Below are 23,561 nucleotides of genomic sequence, written 5' to 3'. Positions count from 1 at the left end.
AGAAACCTGGTGAGTTGGTGGGAATTGGCCAGTTCTGCTAGCTTTCCTGCCCCCAGTTGCTCATGTGATCTCCCCAGGATTTGCCTTGGCCTCATCACAGAGCTCATTCATTCATACAGGATTGCAGAGAGTATAAACAGTCCCCTACAGAGTGGTTGTAGAGGTGTGGAAGCGCAAAGTAGAGGTAAGCAGGCAAGGGACTGTTCTGTGGAGCTTCCTGTAGGCATGCTGCATTTCTGATCATGTCCTCTGGTCCCGTCACCTGACATTAGTTGTTCCCCAAGCTCATTTCTATTGGGACAACTAGTAACACTGGGTACTTAGTGCTTATAAAGAGTAACCTATTTAGATACATTAGATACTAGCTAAGACAGAGAAGGCAATGGCAGCCCACTCCAGTACTCTTGCCTGGAAAATCCCATGGACGGAGGAGCCTGGTGGGCTGCAGTCCACGGGGTCGCTAAGAGTCGGACACGACTGAGCGACTTCACTTTCACTTTTCACTTTCATGCCTTGGAGAAGGAAACGGCAACCCACTCCAGTGTTCTTGCCTGGAGAATCCCAGGGACGGGGGACCTGGTGGGCTGCCGTCTCTGGGGTCGCAGAGTCGGACATGACTGAAGCAACTGAGAAGCATTAGCAGCTAAGAACTGACCAGTAGTATACTAGTAGGTATTTAAAAACCAACCACCCTCTGGGATAAAACTTGGCCCTGACTTGTGGTACTTGCCGGCTTCTGTAATATAAATATTCCCACTGTGGCCAATTGTATTTGTGTGTAGGTGGGATAAGTACAGAATGGCCAGAGAGGCAGGCATTATTAGAATGATCAGCATGCCCAGAGATTACAAGGTGGGATCAGGAGGTTCTTTGTAGATGAGCTCAGTTTCAAGCATTGTTCAGGTAAGGGGGAATGTGATCAGCCAGGTTTAAACTTCATACATAATGCCCTAGACCCTGGGATTTGCCATCCTCTGAGGAGTTTCCCTGCAACCTGATGGACCATTACTTGTGCCTCTCTTTGTGCCTTCCTTCTCTTTGGAACCCCTCTGGAGACCACAAGAAGTTTACCCAGATCTGGAACCTAGGGAGAGTGAGGAGTATTAGGAAACATCCTAGTTCATACAAACTATAGTTTTTAAGTCACTGCCCAAAATCTTAGACCTTGAGGCTAATCTGGGCTAGGATGACTTTTGGGGATTGTGTCCACAAGTTGTATCCCATTTAGGGAATCTAGTTATAATGTGATTCCTGTTTTCCCCCATTGGTACATAGTATAGCTGTGCTAGACTGGCTCACAAGTCCTTCATCTCCCACTTGGAGCCTTAGGACTCCCATACAACCAGTGGCGAGTAGGGCAGTAGTGGGGCAGAGAGATTGAAATACAGGAGGCCTGTCCTTGACTAGGCACTTCCTCTGGGCTAAGTGCTTCCATTCAGAAGCTCAGAGCTAAAGCCCAGCCCCTGCCCTTCTCCACCTGAGTGGTGTTGGGGCCCTGCCCCCTTTCAGCTCTGTGACCTTGGGTAAGTAACTCAACCTCTTTACCTCTCAATTTTCTAGCTTATTAATTGGATATGGTAATACATTTTTCACACATATCTTCACAGACATGAGCAGACCCTTGTTTTCAAGGGTATTGCGGATCACTTGTTTTCATTAGCCAGGCTCACCCCCCTCCTGAAGTCTGGAAGCCCCCTCCCGCTAGGAGAATGCACTTCTGGCCAAAACGTGTGGGGTGTAGAGCAGTATCCCCAGTTCACACCCTGGCTCTGAGCTCACTATTTTATGTTCCAGGAATTAACTGACTTGCAGAGGGACCCCCCTGCCCAGTGCTCTGCAGGACCTGTGGGAGATGATTGTAAGTACTGTTCAGGGCTCCAGATCCCATGAGCCTTGCAATTAAGACCCCCAAATTTATCCATCCCTCAGTTTTTTTTTTTTTGTTTTTTGTTTTAAGAAAACCTACCGTTGTTACTGTTGCTTTGTCTTCCTTTACTTGTGAGTAGCTTTTTCATTAGATGCATTGACTTCATAGCCCAGCTGGTCAAGATGTTGCTGGAAATCAACATTTCCCTCCATTGAGGCACAAGAAAGCCATCTGGAAAGCCAACTAAAACTTGGGGCATTGCTGGAAAAATGGTCATGAAGCTAATCATGGAAGACCTGTTGCTGTTGCACTTGGGGGTAGAACTGGAGGGTTGGTGAAGGGTGGGAAATGGGGCTAGCTCCTTGCCTCTGTGAAGGGAAGGGGCAGTTCTTTTCTCCCACTTCTGCTCCCAGGGGGAGACTGAAGGAGCTGCAGTGGGCAGCCCTCTGCCACCCTCTGTAGCCGACTGGCCGTAGGCCATGCCGCCCAACACTTGGGTATCTCAAATCTACTCTGCTATCCTATTTCACCTCTACTTTCTGAGCATCTTAGGCTCCAGGATGCTCATCCTTTACTGTGAGGCTCTAATAGCTGCATCTGAAGGAAAAGTAGGCTGGAGAGGGAGAGACTGTGTAAAAAGGGGGGTGGTGCCCTTCAAGGACACCAAAGAATTAAAAACAGGTACTCAAACAGAACTCATATATCAGTGTTCATTGCACCATTGTTTATAACCCCCCATTAACAATCCCCCATTACATGCTCATTAACAAATTAATGAATAAGCAAAGTGGTATATATGTGTGTGTGTATACATATGTACACAATAGTATATTATTTAGCAATAAAAATTGATAAAGTTCTGACACATGCAATAACATGGATGAATCTTGAAAATATGCCGTATAAAATAAACCAGAAACAAAAGGACAGATATTATATGATTCCATTTATATGAACTATCTAGCTAGACAAGGCAGATATAGAGACAGAAAGTAGAGTAGAGAGGTTTATAGACACTGAGAGGAGGCAGAAATGGGAAAATATTTCATGGTACAGAATTTCTGTTTGGAGTGATGGAAAAGTTTCAGAAATGGATAATGTTGGTGGTTGCACTGCATTGTGAATGCACTTAATGCCACTGACATGACACTTAAAAATGGCTTAAATGACATATTTTATGCTACATTTTTGTGTCCAACTCTTTGCAACCCCATGGAATTCTCCAGGCAAGAATACTGGAGTGGGTAGCCATTCCCTTCTCCAGAGGATCTTCCCGACCCAGGGATCAAACCTGGGTCTCTCGTATGCAGGCAGAGGGAAGGCATATACTACATTTTTTAAAAACTTTCACTGTGTTAAAATGCAAGAAAGAAAAATTTCACAGAGATGAAAAAAAAAAAAAAAAGAGGAAGTAGTCATATGTGAGGGAGAAGTCATATGTGTGTGTTCCTGCATGTTCTGTGGGCTGATGCTTAGAGGAACTGAAAGTGGGCAGACAGCTACTGAAAATGGAGGATTCCAAAAGCTTTATGTGAGAGTTTAAATCATTCTTTAGAGCAGAACAGAAATGATTCCCATTGCATATGCAGAGTTAATAAACAAGTGTGGCTTCACCGGTTTGTTACTTGATCTGTGCTGTCCTTCCAAGTGTCATAGGTCTCAGTAACATATTTCCCCCTCTTACCTCTTGCTTAAAATAATGTAAACTGGGGTTACTGAGAAGATTGAACTGGTAATGATTCAGCTTCCGCTTTCTAAAGGTACCCCTTGGTTTTCCTCTGCACCACACATTCTCACCCTTCACTGCAGCCCTGTACTGGGAAGCAGCCATCTTTATCTGAGAGTCTAGCCACTCTCCATACTCAGTACCTGAGTTTTGATGAGGTTTGCACAGTCTTGGAAACTAGCTAACTTTTTGGGGCCATTTCATGCCTGCCCTGTGAGTTAACAGCCCATTTCCGGCATCCCTCTGCAATTTCCTTTCTCTTCCTGTCTCTTTTGGAGCCTTCTGTTCTGACTGTGCCTTTGGGTTCTGCTCAGCCCCTCAGCAGACTTCAGAGGTTAAAGTGAATGGGACCAAAGGGTCACCTGTTTGCCAGAAGGAACCACTCATATTATCTACTCCTCCCCTTCTCTGTATATTAATTATCAAAAAACATTTAATAAGGAATTCCATTCTATACTATGATTAGGAAAATGTATACCTACCAGCTAATGATTAGTATGAGTTGGAATAAAAGCAGTCAAAAGAAAAAGAAGTGACACTTTATTAGCTTAGGCAGCCTCATTGTAGATAAAAGTGTTCCCATCAGTAGCATTTCTTGAAACATTTGAAAAAGGGCAAGGGCTGCTGTGACTATCTTTGGATACCTGTAGGGGCTTGGGAAACCTCTTCTCTTGTCCCTTCAATTCCTTCCCCTCCTCATGCTGTGGCAATTTCTGGCAAGGGCAGAGTCTGTGAGATATTTGAATAGATGGCAGGAAACCCAGTACAGGACCAGGTCTGAAAATTGGGGCTGATTTCACACCCATGATGGATCCATGAGACAGAATTCCCTAGAGAATAACAGATCCCTCAGAGGTTCTCAGCACACCCCCCAGGTGGGTATATAGGCACTTTCCACAAAGACTGGACAGTGTCCTGGGAGCTTTGGAACTGAGTCATCCGCTTGCTCTAGGTCAGTCTTGCTGAGCGCACAGTAGCTTTTCTAGGGACGTGTATAGCAGTAAAAGTAGCCTGACTCCAGAGAGGGCAGCAGGTGTGACGTGCAGCAGGAGAAAGCTCTAACGCTGAAAGGAGGGACGTGGCCTGACCACCAGGTTGGTGGGAACCTGGGAGGGAAGAACACGAGGGGCTGCTCTTGGCTTGTCACCTAGTCCTGGGGATGTGTGAGAGGACACAGGTGGGAAATAGCCACTGAAGCCCCGGGCCACAGGCAGTGGCTGACTCCTGGAAGAGACCCTTTGGAGAAGGCTTCAGAGTAAATAATGAAGAACTAAGGAGAAGAGAGGTTTATAAAAGTAACGTGGAAAGTGGCTGAAGCCTACCTAAGGCTTAATTCTGTGCAGAGAGAAGATTGAATTGTAGTTTACTGGCACCTGGATAGTAAAGAATTTAATTTTGTCCTTAAAAGATCTGGCTTTTGTCCCTAGCCTCAGGAAGGCGATGTCTAAACTACCCTGCCTGATAGGACTGTCTGTTTAGCTGAAGGCCTTGTCCCAAACCAGTAATGTGAGTTAGGTGGGGGCAGGCCACACTAGACAGACCAGCCAGCTGGTTTAAGATGGAGGTTTTGGATCATTGCCAGAGGAACTGGAGACATAGATCAGCCATGTGAATAGTCCATTAATCCATCCTGCTAACCTGATGGAGTTCCAGTAGAAACTCTATATGCTGAGCCAGGGGTGAGCATCCCTGTAGGCAGTATTCCATGTGTTGTCACACATCAATGCCAGGACTCCAGGGAAGAGGACAGTTGAAGGTCTACATTTGGACTCTGCCTGTTACTTTCCCCATGAGCTCTTTCCTCAGCTGACATTGACCTCAGCCTTTCACTGTGATAAATCAGAGCTGTGAGCACAACAATCTTTCATGAGTCTGGAGTCCAATTAAATTACAGAAACCCCTACAGAAGTGGTTGGTGTCAGAAGTGAGGGCAGGCTTGTGTGTGAACAGCACCCTCTGAACAGAGCAGCTCCTTTTTGGTTGAGAGACGTGTTTGCTGGAGAGGCTCACCTTCCTGTCTCTTTTTTGTCTTGCAGTGTTCCACTGGCAAGCCACCATCATGGGCCCGGTAGGTAGCAGCTGCTGAGCGCAGCCCTTGCTTTGCCTGTTGTGCCTCTTGCACATGTACTAATCTGCTTTCGGTGTCTTATCCTCCAGAATGACAGTCCTTACCAAGGAGGCGTTTTCTTCCTGACCATCCACTTCCCTACCGATTATCCTTTCAAGCCCCCAAAGGTGAGGACAGGGGACAGGGACAGTGTGTGATGCAGTCACTGGTACAGAAAGCTGCACCTGGGGCTTTTCCCAGGGGCCCTTATCCACCACCAGCTTTCCAGGAATTAAACTCTGGACTTTCAGGACTCACTCTTCATGTGAGCAAGGGCTGGCATGGTGAGGGCTTCCTACTGAAGCCATGTTTTCAGGGGTGTTCCTTGTCGGGTGGCTGAGTTACGATGTGTCTCAGGCTCCAGCTCCCTTCTCTGGAGTCCCTTTCAGTCTAGGACAGGACTTCTCAGCCCCTGCCCCAGGGACACTGAGATTTTTGTGGTAATAAAGCCTGAGATGGGAGGTGAGGAGAGGATTGCTTCTAGTATCTAGTGGAGGCCAGGAATGCTGCTCAGCATCCTGAATTGCACAGGATGGCCCTGAATGTCCATAGGTGGAGAGATGATGGCCTAGGACCCTGGCACGTCACCTCCTTCCTGCACCTGGAGGAGTCCTGCCTTCATGAGATTCATAGTCCCGTGCGTGAGAAGTTTAGTATGAGAGCTACGCCATGCTGAGGAGAAGCGCAGAGCAGGAAAGTGGGATAGGACAGTGAGGGCAGGTGATGGTGGGATCACCCTGAGCATGGAAAGGGTCACAGGGAACTGGAGGGCAAGCCTTTGAGGGTGGGAACAATGACCCCAAGGGGACCCACGGTGTGCAGTCAGTTGCTCTGCTGTGGTGAGAGGCTGGGTAGGGCAGAGACTGGTTGTTATGGCAACGCAGGTGGCATGTTCCAAGGTGAGCCAACAGCACAGGCAGATGTGGTCACACAGCAGTGATTGTATGTTATTCGTATCATTTTTAACATATTTTTATCTTTCTGATTGAAAAATTGATAAAAGAGGGTTATTTTAAAAATTAGAGCATATGGAGAACTAACTAATACACAGATGGAAATCAGTCTATTTATAAACCTATCCCCAGAGAATATCACAGCTAATAGCCCTACCGATTATCCTTTCAAGCCCCCAAGGGTGAGGACAGGGGATAGGGACAATGTACATTCGTCCAGGGTTTTGCTTCATATACCAATATATATTTTAATTCTTATTTTTAAAATAAAATGGTCAGTTCTGGTTGTGAATGGGGAAACTGAGGCTTTGAATGGGCACTCCATTTCCTGAAAATGGTGTGGCTTATAGTGGAGGGTGGGAGTTGAAGCCAGATGTGTCATCCTATTTTTTGGTAACTAATTATTTTAAATTAATTTTAGACCTAGAAAAATGTTGCAAAAATAGTACAGACTTTCCATATATGCCTTGTCAAGCTTTCCCTGAAGTCAGCATCTTACTTTATTGAAGTCCAAGTATAAATCCAGGAAGTCAGTGTTGGCCACATGCTCAGAGCTAAACTGATGGCCTTACTTTTTTACCAGTTTTCCTCGTGTTCTAGGACCCTGCACTGTATTTATTGTCTTGTCTCGTCCATCTCCACAGTCTGTAACAGAACCTCCATTTCCTCTGGTCTTTCATGACCTTGATGCTCTTGAGAGGTAATGATCATTGTCAGAGTCCCCCCGCCCCATTTGGGGTTTGTGTGCTGTTTTCTTAGGATTGACCTAAGGTTTTGCATTTTATCAAGACTTACACAGAAGTCTTGAATCTGTGCCAGGGCCCCCTGTCTCAGGGTTTGTGATGTGTCTTACTGCCCTGAGGTTGACCTTAATGGCTCAGTTAAAGTCAGACCTTTCACCCCTGTGTGCACATTCTATCTAAGCCATGAGAAGAAGCCCCTCTGGGCTTCCCAGCCCACAGCTCTTCTTGGTCATTGCCACCAGATGCCATTGGTGCCTCCATATTTTAAATCAGAGTTAAATGTGGTTAAGATTCTGGAGACTTTGCCAGCTTTTAACGAAGAAGACTGGGTTGTGCTGGGCACAGGGGGACAGATAGTAAAATACCTCTTTTAAGTATAACTGTTATTTCAGGGGTTTGGTTGAAAAAGCATGTTTCATAGTCTTGAATCTACCCCACTCTCCCGTTTCCTTTTTGAGATTTGCTGCAGTGTCTTATAAAGTAGCATCTTATACCCTTCATTCGTGTATAAGTTGCTGCTGATATTTTTAAAAATAAACAGATAGGATACAATCCTGTATGTCTGTTGGGCATTTTCAGGATTCCTGATTGCCCAAGGACAAAGTAAAAGCAGCGCCTATTATTAGAAACTGAAGTCAGCCCTGTGAGTTGGATTTACTGTAACAAGGAGAGTTGTGTGCCAAAATGTTGTGTCTTCTACAATAGAAGAGTTTCTGTCTTTTTAAAAATCTCCTTTCCACAGGAGAACAAGATAAAGTAAGATTGCTGTTTGGGCAAGAATTTTCTGGGTCTATGGGGGGAATCTGGCAAGGTTGCATGATCTTCTGTACAGGAGATAATAAAGAATAAGGCAAATATTTAGTGCCTGAGTCACTTTGGAAGTTTGATGCTTCCTGGAAAAAAGTGAAAAGTGAAAGTGTTAGTCGCTCAGTCATGTCCAACTCTGTACAGTCCATGGACTGTAGCCTGCCAGACTCCTCTGTCCATGGGATTCTCCAGGCAAGACTACTACAGTGGGTATACTGGATCTTCCCTCCCAGGGACTGTCAGGAAGTCTCCTGCATTTCAGGCAGATTCTTTACCCTTTGAGCCACCAGGGAAACCCTTCCTGGAAAAAGTCATTTGGTAACAGATGCTGAGCCTCACATACACAGCCTTCCTTCTCCTCATATTCTGAAGTGAGTTGTTTTAAAATGAAACCAACAAAAAAAAATCCTGTTTTATTATAAACCATTTCAGGCATGTAAAGTATTGTAGATAATCATATAATGGATGCCTACGTATTCATCATCTGGCTTAAGAACTCCATTATTCAAGAAGACTTCTGAGTCCTGGCCATTGCTCTTCTTGTTAGCCCTCAGAGCACACTATTCTGGGAGAGATGGTGTCAGTCCCCGCGTCTAGTTCAAGAGCCCAGCAGGGAATGGGTTGGGGAACTTCTCCTCCAGGTGCACCCTCCTGTATCCCATTCTGGTTTGGAATAATGCCCAGCTCACCCAGGATTGTGCAGGGCCAGGTATATCCCAGTAGTGGTCATTTCCACCTTACTTGGTTCATTTTCCAGACAGATAAACAATCTAGAATGTCCCTGTGGTCTGTCTGACTTGAGGTCTCTCATCTCTGCAGGTTGTTTTCACAACCAAAATTTATCATCCCAACATCAACAGCAACGGCAGCATCTGCCTTGACATCCTGCGGTCCCAGTGGTCTCCAGCACTGACTGTGTCAAAAGGTAAAAAGGTAGATGTGTACACTAGGTTCTGATGCTGTGAGTGCCTGTCTCATGCCCGTCTCTGTCACAGCTGTGTTTCTACCCCCACACTCCTGAGAGCAAATTCAGGCTCCGGGGAAGCAGCCACAGTCCTAGCCCGTGGTCACAGCCTGGAGGGGAGGAGGCCGAAGTGGTGCTTTCCCCACCCCCACCGTGTCCCCCTGGATCTGTTGCAGCAGGGTGCTCCAGCCAGACTGTTGCACGGGTGCAAAAGAAAATATTGATCCTATTTATACTTTTGATCTAAAAGTAAAAAAGGCAAATAGTAAATATTACATTGCCTCTTCCATTCTCTCATTTATTCATTTATGCAACATGGATTGTGAACCAGCCCTGAGTGAAGAGGACACAGGGCCTGCGCTCTGCGCGAGGGTGAAGAAACCAGTCTAAACTGGGCTTAAAGGATGCAGATATTCCTTCCCAACTAAGACAGACTGAACATGGTTGTATGAATACTGAGACTTGAACAAAGAAGGTGTGAGTTACCTGTCAGTGGAGTGAGTAAGGTGGTAAAAAAAAGCAGCCGGGGTACCAGAGCCCAACAAACCGAGTGGAGTGTGAGGCAGTGCAGGTGGCAGAGCTTTAGGCAGCAGGGGGTAGGCTACAAGGCACCAGGACAGCTGACCGGAGCAGGCTCTTTGAGACTGCATGGTAAATCTACAGGGAAAGCTGCCCACTCCCATGTGCTGGTGCAGATGCCGTGGAGGCAGAGCTGACTCCAGTACTCAGGCCTCCAGGAGACAACTCCACACTGGGGACCTGCTCCTCTCTGAGCTGAATCCTCACCCCACTGCCTAGCATGCCTTTGGATGTGGGGGGTCAGGACACTCTCTAAGAAAGTAGGGAGAGGAAATCAGAATGGCCAGGAGTAGGCACTTGAATGTGGAAGGAAGGAAGAAATTAGCCCTCTCATGACACATCCTTTGAGCTCAGAACAGCAGGAGAGTTGAATAGCTTTAAAAAGACAAATCATCCCTCAATCATAGTGTACCTGGTTTACCATAGTTTAACTGTGGTCAAGGCTTGGATAGATTCACTGAGGCAAGGATGATACTTGTTTGGGGTGGTACAGAGGGTTCCAGAGCAAATCTAGGATTGACAATGCATTTAGCCTAGACCCTAACAATCCCAGCAGCACCGCTTCCTCAGCCTCCAACCACAGCCCTGGTGGGAGTGTCCTCACAGGTCCAGAGCAGAACTGAGAGTGTAGGGCAGTGCACGTTTGCTTGGCAGTCACACAGACCTGATTCTGAATCTTGTTTTTACCCATTTGGTGGGTGTTCCAAGTCTGTAACCTTGGACAGGTCACCAGAATCTTCTGAGTTCTGGTTTCTTTAATAGTGAACAGGGCCCCTGGGACCAAACAACAAAGGTACATGGCACGGAGCCAAAGAACTTCTGAGATCAGGAAAGGGAGGCCAGACGTGCCCTAGAGCAGATGTAGGTGGGACACCACAGGGTACAGTTGCTGTTCACCTGGTAGATGGACAAAGTAAATACATTCATGACTCTCGGGGTATCAGAATCATTTTGATGGGATGTTGAAGAGAAAATAATTGCTCTGTCAACAGAGAGTTCAAGTTGAGGGGCTCACTGGACCTGGGGTGACCTGGGAGCCTTGTGACTGCAGTTGACTCATTGTTTCTTTTCTTTCCAGTTCTCTTATCCATCTGTTCTCTGCTCTGCGACCCCAACCCTGATGACCCTCTCGTGCCAGAAATAGCCCATACCTACAAGGCTGATAGAGAGAAGTATGTGTCTTCTTTGGATTGCCTTTGGGCCCCAGCTGCTCCAGGTAGCTCCCAGAAATACCCTAAGCTGGTGCTTCCAGGCCAACAAGGTTTTCCCATGGACATCATCCTGCCCATTCTGAGCTGGGCTGAGACTCCTGCCTCTCTCACTAACATATCCTTTGACTCTGAGGAGGGAGAAGAAGATAAAAGCAGTTTTCCCTCCTGTTATAGCTCATTAGCTGCCATTACTGAATCCTAAAATATTATTGCCAAACCTGCCCTTGAGGCCAATAATATCAGTGGTCAGCCAACAATGGACTCAGAAGAATCTGACAGCAAGAAAATTCTGGATTAAAATACAAGGATTTTATCACAAGATAATGGGGTGTCTGCTCAGATATGCCCAGGGTGAGGCCAAGGCTGATTGAGGTGGGAAACACTGCTGTGCTCAGTTTGCTAGATGAGGCTAAGAAGTAAGCAGTGTGTTCCTGATTTATTGACAGACCCTCACTGCTAACTCTGATTACCAGACTCATAACTGTAGAATTCTGACTCATGTGGCCAGACACAACTGTGTGCACTGTAGCCTGAGCAGATGTCTGTGGCTGCTGGGGCAGGTACATTGTGTGAAAACCTCTGAGCGTTGACAGCACTGTGAGAAAGAGCCAGACATGGCAGGGCCCCAGGCATCAGCAGTGGCAGCCCTGTGAGCAGCTCTGGGCAGGAACAGGGTGCAGAGGGTGGAGTTGCTGGCTTTTAAAAGAACTCTCCAGTAGGTCTTTTAGTTCATTGTTTCTCTTCTATTTAAAGAGATTAGAATGGAATGTGCTATTTCCAGCATATATTTCTTGAAACCTTTATAGAGCTCATTATTTCCCTCATTTCAATTCTCCTGTATGAAAAAGTGATTTTTAATTGACGAGATCTTAATTTGTATTTATTTCAACACTTATTATGATATATTTTAGATATACTAGAAGTGATTCTCTTCACTGTCTCCTCTGGTTACATAGCTCTCTTACAGTGTCATGGCACCAGGTTTCATTACAGTAATGTGGATAAATGCACATATTCTCAATGGGCACCAAACCTGCTCTGTGGCTGCCAATGGTGGCACTGACTCACACTCTGGTGGCCAGATTCATGGAGCCCATGTGCTGGATACCAGGGACTGTCCCAAGCTGACCTCTGTGTATCTCTTCCTGATCCAAATGCATCCATGTTGAAAGACAAGAGAGAGGGAGGGAGGAGGTCTATTATGCTCTTAAATATTCCACAGCAGATCGTTGTGAAGAACTACTAGGACTCACCAAGCTCGGGATTGTGGCCGTGAATGACATGTTCCTGCTCCAGGTGGTCTACTTCATTCATTCATCCATCTTAGGCATTTGATGAGAAGCAACAGCATTTCTCCTGTATCAGTTCTTTTCTCTACTGCGCGTTGAAACGAAGTGACCTTTATGAATTAGGGTGTCACTTCCTCTGCTTTTTTCTTCTAGGTACAACAGACTAGCAAGAGAATGGACACAGAAATATGCTATGTAAGTGCCTCAGAGGTTTTACAGGAGACATTGTCCAAGAGAAGCTGAGCTGAGCTGTTGGCTGAGCCACTCACAGAGCGTCATCTCTTCTGCAAACAAATGCTGATTACCCACTTTCTCCAACCACAGCATGTTGGTACCACTCTCAGCCATCATGGTTTTGACAACGTCATGTCTCTGGTGCCAGATCAGTAGTCACTGTTGTGATCTGCAGCCTTCCTGGCTACATTGGAATCGGTCCCTCCACCCCAACTCACTGCTCACCTGTTCAGGGGACCTGTGTGCCTCCCCTGCCTGGCCTCACTTTAGGCGGCATCGCTTACCATGGCGCCACACAGGGGCCCCAGTCTGGCCCCTTACCACGTGCTCTTTGTCTTTTAGAACTCAGTGCCCAGGGAGGAGCGGGCAGGCTTTCCTCACATCGTGTCTGCCACAAACCACATCCTGAGGACTCTCACCTCATCCCAGGAGTTCTGGGAATTGGAAACAGTGTCACTGGGAAGTGGAGGCCTTGCCCCACAGCTCCCACCAGTCTTCCTCGGCAGTGCCACGTGCTGGCACTCTCCTCCCACACCAAGAAGCTGTAAATAGAAAGTCAGGATATAAAGCACATAACATGCCATGGGAGATGACTGTCCTTTTAGAAGCAAGAACAAAATTATGAAACCTGAAAAGATTGGGGTTATGCTTTTCTATCTGATGAGATTTTCACCACCCCTACCTCCTCCCACTCTGAGCCTACATAAAGTCAAAGTGTGAGCCATTCACTGAACACAACACAGGGAGAGAGGGGAACTGTTAAATGTAAATAAAAATGTAATGTACTCATAACCCTAAGTGATAACTGACATTTAAGTCTCTTTTTTTTTCCAGGCAGAACAGAAGATACGGAAACTTTTAACAGGTAGCCCATCGGGTAACTGGCCTCCTCTCTTAAGTTTCTGATGTAACACATTTCAAGAGCTGCCTTTAGAGTTCAGAGGTTTGAGATTAGGTTAGTGAGGAGAAGGGTAGTAAAGGGATTATTCTAATTGAACCTCCAAAGAGAGGAGGAAAATTGAGGGACTTCACATCTCTAAACATCCAATTTGGCCTAGTCTTTTCTAAGTGGTTTTCAAAGCTAGTCCACTCCCAGAACAGCCCTATGAGAATAATGTTTGGGTAAGCAGGACCAGGAAGTGGAGAAACACTAAAATTCTTCAACCAGATGGCCAGGTCTGTGGAGTTTGGAAGGAGGCCTGCAGACCTTGCACCTGGGGTGACCATGTGAGCCTGACCTGCTCCAGAAACTCTGAAGTTGTAGCACAGCTTCACTGGGATTAGTCACCACCACTTCCTTAGCAAAGCAGGCAGCAGTCTGAGCCTGGTCTGCATTTACTTTACGGGGGCCCGCATTTAGGATCCTCAGTTACAGGGCTGCTTTCTGTGTTCCATGGGACCCATTCCCTGATTTGTACCATGGTGAGGATTTGCCCTGTTAATTTTTTCTCTCTTTGCTACCCCTTTGGTCTTTACTTAAACAAAATGATAAACTTCAGGTGTCCCCTGGGAACACTGCCATCACACAACTCTGCCATTTCAGACAGTGGCCATAATGCTCCTTGAACCAAATATAACAAAGTATGGGAAGGTGGGACAGATTCAAATTTCAGAGACAAGTCAGAAGAATATCCAGGCCCAAGTTGGTGTTGAGTTGGAGGGTGCCATTTTCAGCCTTTCAAGCATAATAGGTTTGACTCCCCAGAAGCTCATGAATTTTCTCTCTCTAGTTAAAATTTTCCCAAGCCTGCTATCTCTGTTGGAGATAATGCAGTAGAAAAAGTAAAATTATCCTTTGGGATCCCCACTATGAATTACCATTCACCCTTTGCTTGATTTGCACTCCGTACTTGGACAGCCCTTTACTTGTGCCAGGCCAAGTGATAGACAGGCCAGCACAGTGATGTTCTGCAGGCCTGTCCCTGGCAAGTTCCTTGGACTCTGTACCCCTGAGAAACTTGCTTTTCAAGCCTTCCAGGGCTCAGGTCAGCCTGAAGGACAGGCATCTTAAGTTGAAACCCTTATTTTAAAATGCATTGTGTGCAGGCAGCTCCCAGTTATCACACAGGTGTAGATATCATGTTTCCAAGGTGAGTCCCAGGTCAGTAACTTAACAGCAGATCTAAAAATCTAACTGTGCAGTGATACTTTGTTTTCTCCATGGACCAGAGATAGCAGGGAATTGCATGATCTTAAGCAATTAATCCAACATGAACAAATGACTTAACTGTGGCCAATAGTGTCTCAGTTTGCTGGATGGAGCTGTGATCTTGATCCTTTGGCAGACTACAGGAAGACCCAAGAGTTCCAAGAATATAGCAAAGGGTCAAAATCTCCCGACAAGGGATTAAAACACCAGAACACCCATGTCCAATGGGCCTGGCAGCTCACAGCTGACCCATGTGTCAGCACCATGGGATCCCACACCACCTGACCACAGAGGCTCAAGGATGGGCAGGTTTCTGTCTCTCAAATTCAGGACAAAGTATCCTAAAGTGATAAAGAGGTGCTTGTGAGACTGATCAACAGAGCTCCTGGCCGGAAGGCCTGTTCTAGTAGAGGCAGAGAAAGCCTTGGGAGCAGCACGGGCCACCTGTCCCTTTGCCCTCGCCTACCCCCTCTTCTGTGCCTCTGTTCCTCCAGCTCTTCTCACTGTGACACATGCTTCCTCCCTGGCAGCACTGGTTGAATGAGGATTAGATCTAGCTATGAAAGCTAGTCTGAGAAACAGGATGGCTTACCAGTGTTACCAACCTGAGTCCTTGGACTCTTTAATCAATAGAAACTGTAAGAGATCAGACAAGAAATTTAGGCAAGGCTTTACTGGAACTCACACTGCAGCAGTGGGGAGTAAGAACAAGTGAACCGGTGCCCTTGCTTGACCCCTGCAGGTGGCAGGGCAAGCTGGTCCCTTAAATGAGGTTGAGGGTGGGGTGGACCAGTGGGTCAGGTTGGAAGGGTGGCTTGGGTGGTCTGCCAGCCCACATGGTGGTGCTATGTGCTCCCCGTACCTCAGAAATGACAGTTGGGTTTTGGTCTTTTTGTATTAGTCAGAATTGACCCCAACTGTGCATTCATCAAGTTATTTTTAGTCCCTTATAGTTTCTTTGTGTTCTGTTGCTCAAGGAGCTGTTTGTCCAGGTGCCAGCACTCCAGTAAAGGGACCCAGGCCCCAACCTATCTCACCAGCACCCTCACAACAGCAGCCTGGTGCCATGCAGGCAGGCATGCACACTGGCTCCCTCAGGCCTGGTGATCTTCCCAGCCAGTCTTCTGGCCTCATCATGACCACCATTGGGGTTTCTTTTCTGTTGGCAGAGGGATTTTATTAAAAACAAAACTAAAAGCCACAGAAAATCTGCACAACCTTTCTCAAACCAAATAGTGGTTTCTTGATTTTCCTAAAAACTGTCACATCTCCATATTACCCCATCTCCACCGCACTTCTCCCAGGCTCCTAATCCTTACCTTCAGATAGGCCCACTTGAGCTGTCCAGCTCCCTGCAACAGACCTTAACCTCTGGGTGCACAGGCTTGACTGGGCTCCACTTTAGGAGGTAATGATAGAATTGCCCTCACAGAGCCTGCATCTCACCCATGCTGCCCACCCCACCACCACCAGCCACCACAGTAGCTCAAGGGGCTAGTCACGGGGAATGTCCATCACCACTGGCTGGTCATTACTTTCTATTGACTTTAGGTGGCTTTATCCAGGCAATGAATGAGCACTTGCCAAGTGCAAGGTGTGAAGAGGAGGGGAAAGGAAAAGAATTATACAAAGAAAATGTGGTTGCTTTCTGGGAGTTCACTGGAACTACACAGGCCTCAGGACGGAGCTAAAACTAGGGTAGGACCTGAGGGATGGATAGGAAGGAGGGTCCTGCAGGCAAAGGACTGTGTTCCCCAACAAGCACAGCACATTCTGGGACCTCACTCAGCAACCTGGCAACACTCCCACACATGGCCCTTCTGAAATTGGGGCCCTGTTACCTTCTTGGTGGCACAGGGCTCACCTTTCTGGAGAATCATTGAAGGCAGAGGAGTGCAGGATGAACAGCAATTTTCATATTAAGTGGATGGCATAGTTCATATAAGCTGGTGTGTAAAACCATTTTGCACCATAGACTCCCAGGGAAACAAGCACATCACTGGGCCAGGGGCTTTGTAGGGGCAAGGACACGGGCACAGAGCTACATCTGTCCCTCCATCCACATGAAGAAAGGAACAAAATGACATTAGGCCTGGGCCCAGCCTCATCTCAAATCTTGTTCCCAGGAGCAATAATGACCTGGCCAGGGCCCTAGAAGGCCAGGCATGCTCAATGGGCAAAATGATCTACCAGCTGCAGAAATAAGGATGTAGATGGAGGCATGGGCTGTACAGTTGGGGGTCGCAGAGGCAAGGGGTAAAAGGCTAACTACCCATCTGAGGGAACTTGGCTAGTTCTTCCTTCTGTGTCAAATATCCAGCAGTAGGAATAACCTGGTGGTCCAGTGGTTAGCAGTCTGTGCTTCCACTGTAAGGGTCACAGGTTCAATCCCTAGTCGGGAAACTATGATCCCACATGCCATGTGACCAGAAGCAAGCTCAGGACACCATCCTGGAACAGGAGGAACTAACAATAACCTGTCAACATCTTTGGGTTTAAAATGTTGGCAGAGTTGTAGTTAAACTGCAAAATCCCCATCACCTGTACCTTCTGTTCCCTTTGAACCTAAAATTTCTGCTGACTCCTTGCTGTGAGCCCATCTGTCTACAGCAGGGAGCTTGGCTGATGCACACATGTCTCCAGGTCTTTGAGGTCAAGGCTTCAGTAAGACTTGAGAAGCTAGAAGCTCTCACAGCAAGAGCTATGTGAGCAGCAAGTGTGCCCTCTCTAAAGGGTTAGGATGGCAGGAAAGAGCACTGCTTCTCCTGAAGGAGGCAGTTTTGCCCTTTCTGTGAGACACCACATACTGACTTGTGGCAGCCCCTCATAGCCAAGCCTTAAATGACAAGCAGACCACATTGGCCATTCCCTACCTGCAGGCCTGAGTCACAGATCAAGCTCAGGATTGCAGCCTTCCCACCTTTCTACCCTTGACTGCTTACCCTCTGTTTAAATCATAACAGGGATTCAACTAGAAAGGTTTGGGGTTTTTTTGTTTTGTTTTTAATCTCTCAAGATATGAAGTATTTGCTTACTGGATTCTACTTACCATGCAGCATAAATAAGTTTTCTTTTTAGGGCAGGAAAACTAATGATTTCGTTTCCCCCTTTCTGTAGTAATATGGCCATGTGTGGCTGGAGCATAGAGATGTAATCCTGGTGGTTTTTAAGAAAATTATTTTCTTGCTAATTGACACTTCTGTGGATGAAGACTTTGAATAAAAACCTATTATTTTCTACCGATTGTTGTGGTGTCAATGATTATGTACCCTCAAAATTCCTGTGTTGAAATCTTAACCCTCAAGGTAATGATATTGGGGGGTGGGGCCTTTAGGAGGTGATTAGGTCACAGCAGTGGAGCCCTCATGAATGGCATTAGTGTGCTTATAAAAGAGGTGCCCCAGAGAGCTTCTTGGTCCCTTTTGCCATGTGAGAACACTATGAACTGTCAGCAGAAGGAGAGTGTCAAGACCCTTTCTCCTATGGGCCTCTTGGTAAGGATGCAAAGAAGAATCTAAGGTCTTACCTGTTGCAAGGAAGTTTATTAACAATCAGGAAAGAACAGATCACAAAGAGTTGGACAAGACTGAGTATACTGTAGATGGTGACCGCAGCCATGAAATTAAAAGACATTTGCCCCTTGGATAAAAGCTATGACAACTCAGCATATTAAAAAGCAGAAATGTTACTTTGCCAACAAAGGTCCATATAGTCAAAGCTGTGATTTTTCCAGTAGTCATGTATGGATGTGAGAGTCGGACAGAAAGCTGAGAGCCGAAGAATTGATGCTTTTGAACTGTGGTGTTGGAGAAGACTCTTGAGAGTCCCTTGGACAGCAAAGAGATCAAACCAGTCAATCCTAAAGGAAATCAGTCCTGAATATTCATTGGAAGGACTGATGCTGAAGCTGATGCTCCAATAATTTGGCCACCTGATGTGAAGAACTGACTCCTTAGAAAAGACCCTGATGCTGGGAAAGAATGAAGGCAGGAGGAGAAGGGGATAACAGAGGATGAGATGGTTGGATGGCATCGTCAACTCGATGGACATGAGTTTGAGCAAGCTCCGGGAGTTGATGGACAGGGAAGCCTGGTGTGCTGCAGTCTATAGGGTTGCAAAGAGTTGGACACGACTGAGCGACTGAACTGAGTATACACAAAAAAAGTACAGAAAGAACACTTCAAGAGGAGGGCTGTGCAGGGGAGGCAAATGGCCCTGGAGGGCTGGAGTACAGTTTTTAAGGCAGGGTCATTTGCGTAATTGGGGGGTGTCATTGATTGATAGCTGCAGGTTATATAACAAGGTGCTCTACTGTGCATGTTCTTCCTATAATTTAGTCTGTTATAATTAGATGTATATATTCATGCAATGGGCTTCCCTGGTCGCTCAGCTGGTAAAGAATCTGTCTGCAATGCAGGAGACCTGGGTTCGATCCCTGTGTTGGGAAGATTCCTTGGAGGAAAGTCAGAGCAACCCATTCCAGTATTCTTGCCTGGAAAATCCCTATGGACAGAGGAGTCTGGCGGGCTACAGTCCCTGGGGTCACAAAGAGTCAGACACAACTGAGCAACTAAGCACAGCACATTCATGGAATATTTATGAGCAGTTAATGAGTCCAGTGGCTGACAAAGATTACTTTAGTACAGGATACTGTGAGGTGAGTACATGTGCTAAAGTGGGGAAAGTCCCACCAGTTGGCAGGTGGGGGCTTTTTACAGCCCCCTGACTATTTTTGTAGTACTAGTGGGTGTATTAGGGGCAGGGCTGGTAAATTGCTTTGTGGGATTAGGCAGCTATTGGACAGGTAGCTGAATGGTCCACCTCTCTGTTGCTCTCAGCTAACTTCCTGCCTATCAGAACCAGGAAGTGGGCTCTCACTAGACACCAAATCTACCAGTGCCCTGATCTTGGACTTCCAGGCTCTAGGAACTGTGTTGTTCATAAGCCACCCAGCATGTGGTATTTTATTGTATCAGCTTGAATGGATGTAAACACTGGGGGACACTGCTGTTGTCGATTCCTTCTAGACAGTTGACTACAGAGGGAGTTTGCCAGCATGCTCCCTCTACAGTTGGGCTCACATGCCTTCAGGACACAGTCAACTGCCCTCAGAGTTCGAAGGACACTGACTATTTGGAGTTCTGCTTTCATTCCTTGGATCTGTTACCTAAACCCACTAGGAGAGCTTCAAGAAGCAAAGCAGATCTGAGTTTACCTACATGCAAGAAAAGTATAGAGGCTTGTGTGAATGATGGGGCCAATTTGCTAAGAAAAGAGAAGAGTCCTAGGAATGACCTCCGGGAACATCTCAACCCACAGTCTTATTGTTTTTCTTCCTTATTCTCTTTGGCCTCTCGTGTCTTTGTTTCTCTTCTTTCTCTGGTAATATTGCTATAAACACATCCTAGTTACCAGTTTCCTGAATCCCTAGCACCTACTAGGGAGCACTTTTCAACACTTTAGTCAACTTGGGGAGGCCCCACCTTGCTTGAATCAGGTTGTTCAGACAAAAGAGGCAGGTAGGTCTCTTTGTTCTGGAAATAGATCAACTCAGTGTGGTGACCAGGTTTATCCATACTGATGAGGGAAAAGCAGGGGGACCCAGGCTCCACTGAAAGAAGACTATGACTGTGAAGAGGGTCATAGTTTGAGGGTCATTCTCAAACCAAGGGACAATCAACCAACAAGAGAGAGATGGCCAAAAGGAAACAGAAACTCCAGAAAAAGCTGGAGTAGGAGGGAGAAGAACATGGAGAGGATCTACACACAGCAGCTAGAGGAAAATTTGAAAAATATCCTACTTCCCTGGTGGCTCAGACAGTAAAGAATCTACCTGCAATGAGGGAGACCTGGGTTCGATCCCTGGGTTGGGAAGATCCCCTGGAGGAGGGCACAGTAACTCACTCCAGTACTTTTGCCTGGAGAATCCCCATGGACAGAGGTGCCTGGCGGGCTATAGTCCATGGGGTCACAGAGTTGGACACCACTGAGTGACTGAGCACAGCACACAAGGATTCCATCACACCTAAGAATAAAACCTAAAGTCCTTCCCTAACTCACAGGGTGGTATAGGATCCAACCTGCACCCATTCCTCCTTCCTTCTCTTTCTCTCTGTGCTTTCACCTCAGAGCTCTGTTTCCTCTGCTTAGAACACTTCCACCAAGATCTTCCATAGCCACATCTGCCACCCTCCAGCCCTCATATCTAGTCTGCTCCAGTGTTACCTCTGAGAGGCCCTACCTAATCTGTCAAGTTGAAATAGGCTACCACACACTAAAGCAGAAAACAGAATCCTAATGCCCCCACGTTCCCACACCAAGGACCCCTCTTCACAGTCATAGTCTTCTTTCAGTGGAGCCTGGGTCCCCCTGCTTTTCCCTCATCAGTATGGATAAACCTGGTCACCACACTGAGTTGATCTATTTCCAGAACAAAGAGACCTACCTGCCTCTTTTGTCTGAACAACCTGATTCAGGCAAGGTGGGCCCTCCTCAAGTTGACTAAAGTGTTGAAAAGTGCTCCCTAGTAGGCACTAGGGATTCGGGAAACTGGTAACTAGGATGTGTTTATAGCAATATTACCAGAGAAAGAAGAGAAACAAAGACACGAGAGGCCAAAGAGAATAAGGAAGAAAAACAATAAGACTGTGGGTTGAACTCCTTTGAACTATGGAGATTCTAAAAGGACTGTGGTGGAAGCAAGGTCTGATGCTATAAAGGGCACTATTGCATAGAAATCTGGAACGTTAAGTCCATGAATCAAGACAAATTGGAAGTGGTCAAACAGGAGATGGCAAGAGTGAACGTTGACCTTTCAGGAATCAGCAAACTAAAATGGACTGGAATGGGTGAATTTAACTCAGATGGCCATGTCTACTACTGTGTGAACCGTGAACTTCCAGATGTTTTAGAAAAGGCAGAGGAACCAGAGATCAAATTGCCAACATCCACTGGATCATCGAAAAAGCAAGAGAGTTCCAGAAAAACATCTATTTCTGCTTTATTGACTATGCCAAAGCCTTTGACTGTGTGGATCACAATAAACTGTGGAAAATTCTGAAACAGATGGGAATACCAGACCACCTGACTTGCCTCTTGAGAAACCTATATGCAGGTCAGGCAGCAACAGTTAGACCCAGACATGGAACAATAGACTGGTTCCAAATAGGAAAAGGAGTACGTCAAGGCTGTATATTGTCACCCTGCTTATTTAACTTCTATACAGAGTACATCATGAGAAACGCTGGGCTGGAAGAAACACAAGCTGGAATCAAGATTGCCGGGAGACATATCAATAACCTCAGATATGCAGATGACACCACCTTTATGGCAGAAAGTGAAGAGGAACTAAAAAGCCTCTTGATGAAAGTGAAAGAGGAGAGTGAAAAAGTTTGGCTTAAAGCTCAACATCCAGAAAAAGAAGAACTCGGGGTGTTGGTGATGGACAGGGAGGCCTGGCGTGCTGCAATTCATGGGGTCACAAAGAGTCGGAAACGACTGAGCAACTGAACCGAACTGAACTGAACTGTGGGCAAGAATCCCTTAGAAGAAACGGAGTAGCCATCATAGTCAACAAAAGAGTCCAAAATGCAGTACCTAGATGCAATCTCAAAAACAACAGAATGATTTTTGTTCGTTTCCAAGGCAAACCATTCAATATCATGGTAATCCATGTCTATGTCCCAACCAGTAATTCTGAAGAAGCTGAAGTTCAATGGTTCTATGAAGACCTACAAGACCTTCTAGAACTAACACCCCAAAAAGATGTCCTTTTCATTATAGGGGACTGGAATGCAAAAGTAGGAAGTCAAGAAACACCTAGAGTAACAGGCAAATTTGGCCTTGCAGTACAGAATGAAGCAGGGCAAAGGCTAATAGAGTTTTGCCAAGAGAACACACTGGTCATAGCAAACACCCACATCCAACAACACAAGAAAAGACTCTACACATGGATATCACCAGATGGTCAACACTGAAATCAGATTGATTATATTCTTTGCAGCCAAAGATGGAGAAACTCTATACAGTCAGTAAAAACAAGACCGGGAGCTGACTGTGGCTCATATCATGAACTCCTTATTGCCAAATTCAGACTTAAATTGAAGAAAGTAGGGAAAACCACTAGACCATTCAGGTTTGACCTAAATCACATCCCTTATGATTATACAGTGGAAGTGACAAACAAATTCAAGGGATTAGATCTGATAGATAGAGTGCCTGATAAACTATGGACGGAGGTTCGTGACATTGTACAGGAGACAAGATCAAGACCATCCCCATGGAAACGAAATGCAAAAAAGCAAAATGGCTGTCTGAGGAGGCCTTACAAATAGCTGTGAGAAGAAGAGACGTGAAAAGCAAAGGAGAAAAGGAAAGGTTTACCCATTTGAATGCAGAGTTCCAAAAAAGACATAAGAAAGCCTTCCTCAGTGATCAGTGCAAAGAAATAGAGGAAAACTATAGAATCAGAAAGACGAGATCTCTTCAAGAAAATTAGAGATACCAAGGGAACATTTCAGGCAAAGATGGGCTCAATAAAGGACAGAAATGGTATGGACCTAACAGAAGCAGAAGATATTAAGAGGTGGCAAGAATACACAGAAGAACTATAAAAAAAATTATCTTCATGACTCAGATAACCATGATGGTGCAATCACTCACCTAGAGCCAGATATCCTGGAATGCGAAGTCAAGTGGGTCTTAGGAAGCATCACTCTGAACAAAGCTAGTGGGGGTGATGGAATTCCAGTTGAGCTATTTCAAATCCTGAAAGATGATGCTGTGAAAGTGCTGCACTCAACATGCCAGCAAATTTGGAAAACTCAGCAGTGGCCACAGGACTGGAAAAGGTCAGTTTCATTCCAATTCCAAAGAAGGAGTGCCAAAGAATAGCTCAAACTACCGCACAATTGCACTCATCTCACACACTAGT

The 23,561-nt window shown here is 46.1% G+C and overlaps 1 protein-coding gene across 6 annotated transcripts; it reads left to right on the top strand.

The window, feature by feature from the left end:
- The first annotated feature begins 435 nt into the window (after positions 1-435).
- On the top strand, positions 436-17,869 carry UBE2D4 (ubiquitin-conjugating enzyme E2D 4 (putative)). 6 transcript variants are annotated; one of them, XM_010833942.1, is made up of 9 exons: positions 436-1,523; positions 1,795-1,858; positions 5,630-5,661; positions 5,751-5,828; positions 9,023-9,128; positions 10,825-10,918; positions 12,400-12,441; positions 13,315-13,345; positions 15,607-17,869. In XM_010833942.1, the coding sequence occupies exons 3-8, from the start codon at positions 5,653-5,655 to the stop codon at positions 13,340-13,342; spliced, it is 357 nt and encodes a 118-aa protein (XP_010832244.1). In that variant the 5' UTR covers positions 436-1,523; positions 1,795-1,858; positions 5,630-5,652; the 3' UTR covers positions 13,343-13,345; positions 15,607-17,869. The 6 variants fall into 6 exon arrangements, 5 of the variants coding, with proteins under 5 accessions (XP_010832244.1, XP_010832242.1, XP_010832241.1 ...); XR_824735.1 differs by lacking the exon at positions 436-1,523 and having other exon boundaries at positions 1,557-1,858; positions 10,825-10,962; XM_010833939.1 differs by lacking the exon at positions 436-1,523 and having other exon boundaries at positions 1,559-1,858; positions 16,181-17,869.
- Positions 17,870-23,561: the final 5,692 nt, after the last annotated feature.

This window comes from Bison bison, unplaced genomic scaffold, assembly GCF_000754665.1.
Source record: "Bison bison bison isolate TAMUID 2011002044 unplaced genomic scaffold, Bison_UMD1.0 scf7180017863959, whole genome shotgun sequence".
Classification (NCBI taxonomy): domain Eukaryota; kingdom Metazoa; phylum Chordata; class Mammalia; order Artiodactyla; family Bovidae; genus Bison; species Bison bison.
The sequence above is the reverse complement of the archived record's forward strand: the minus strand, read 5'-3'. Positions and strand labels throughout refer to the sequence as shown.

What these genes read in the sequence shown, in the direction of transcription:
- UBE2D4 (XM_010833939.1), top strand. Translation starts at nt 1,786, where the DNA reads ATGTTCCAGGAATTAACTGACTTGCAGAGGGACCCCCCTGCCCAGTGC. An exon ending in AAGCCACCATCATGGGCCCG is followed by an intron (nt 5,662 to 5,750) that starts GTAGGTAGCAGC and finishes CTTATCCTCCAG; the next exon opens with AATGACAGTCCTTACCAAGG. An exon ending in ATCCTTTCAAGCCCCCAAAG is followed by an intron (nt 5,829 to 9,022) that starts GTGAGGACAGGG and finishes TCATCTCTGCAG; the next exon opens with GTTGTTTTCACAACCAAAAT.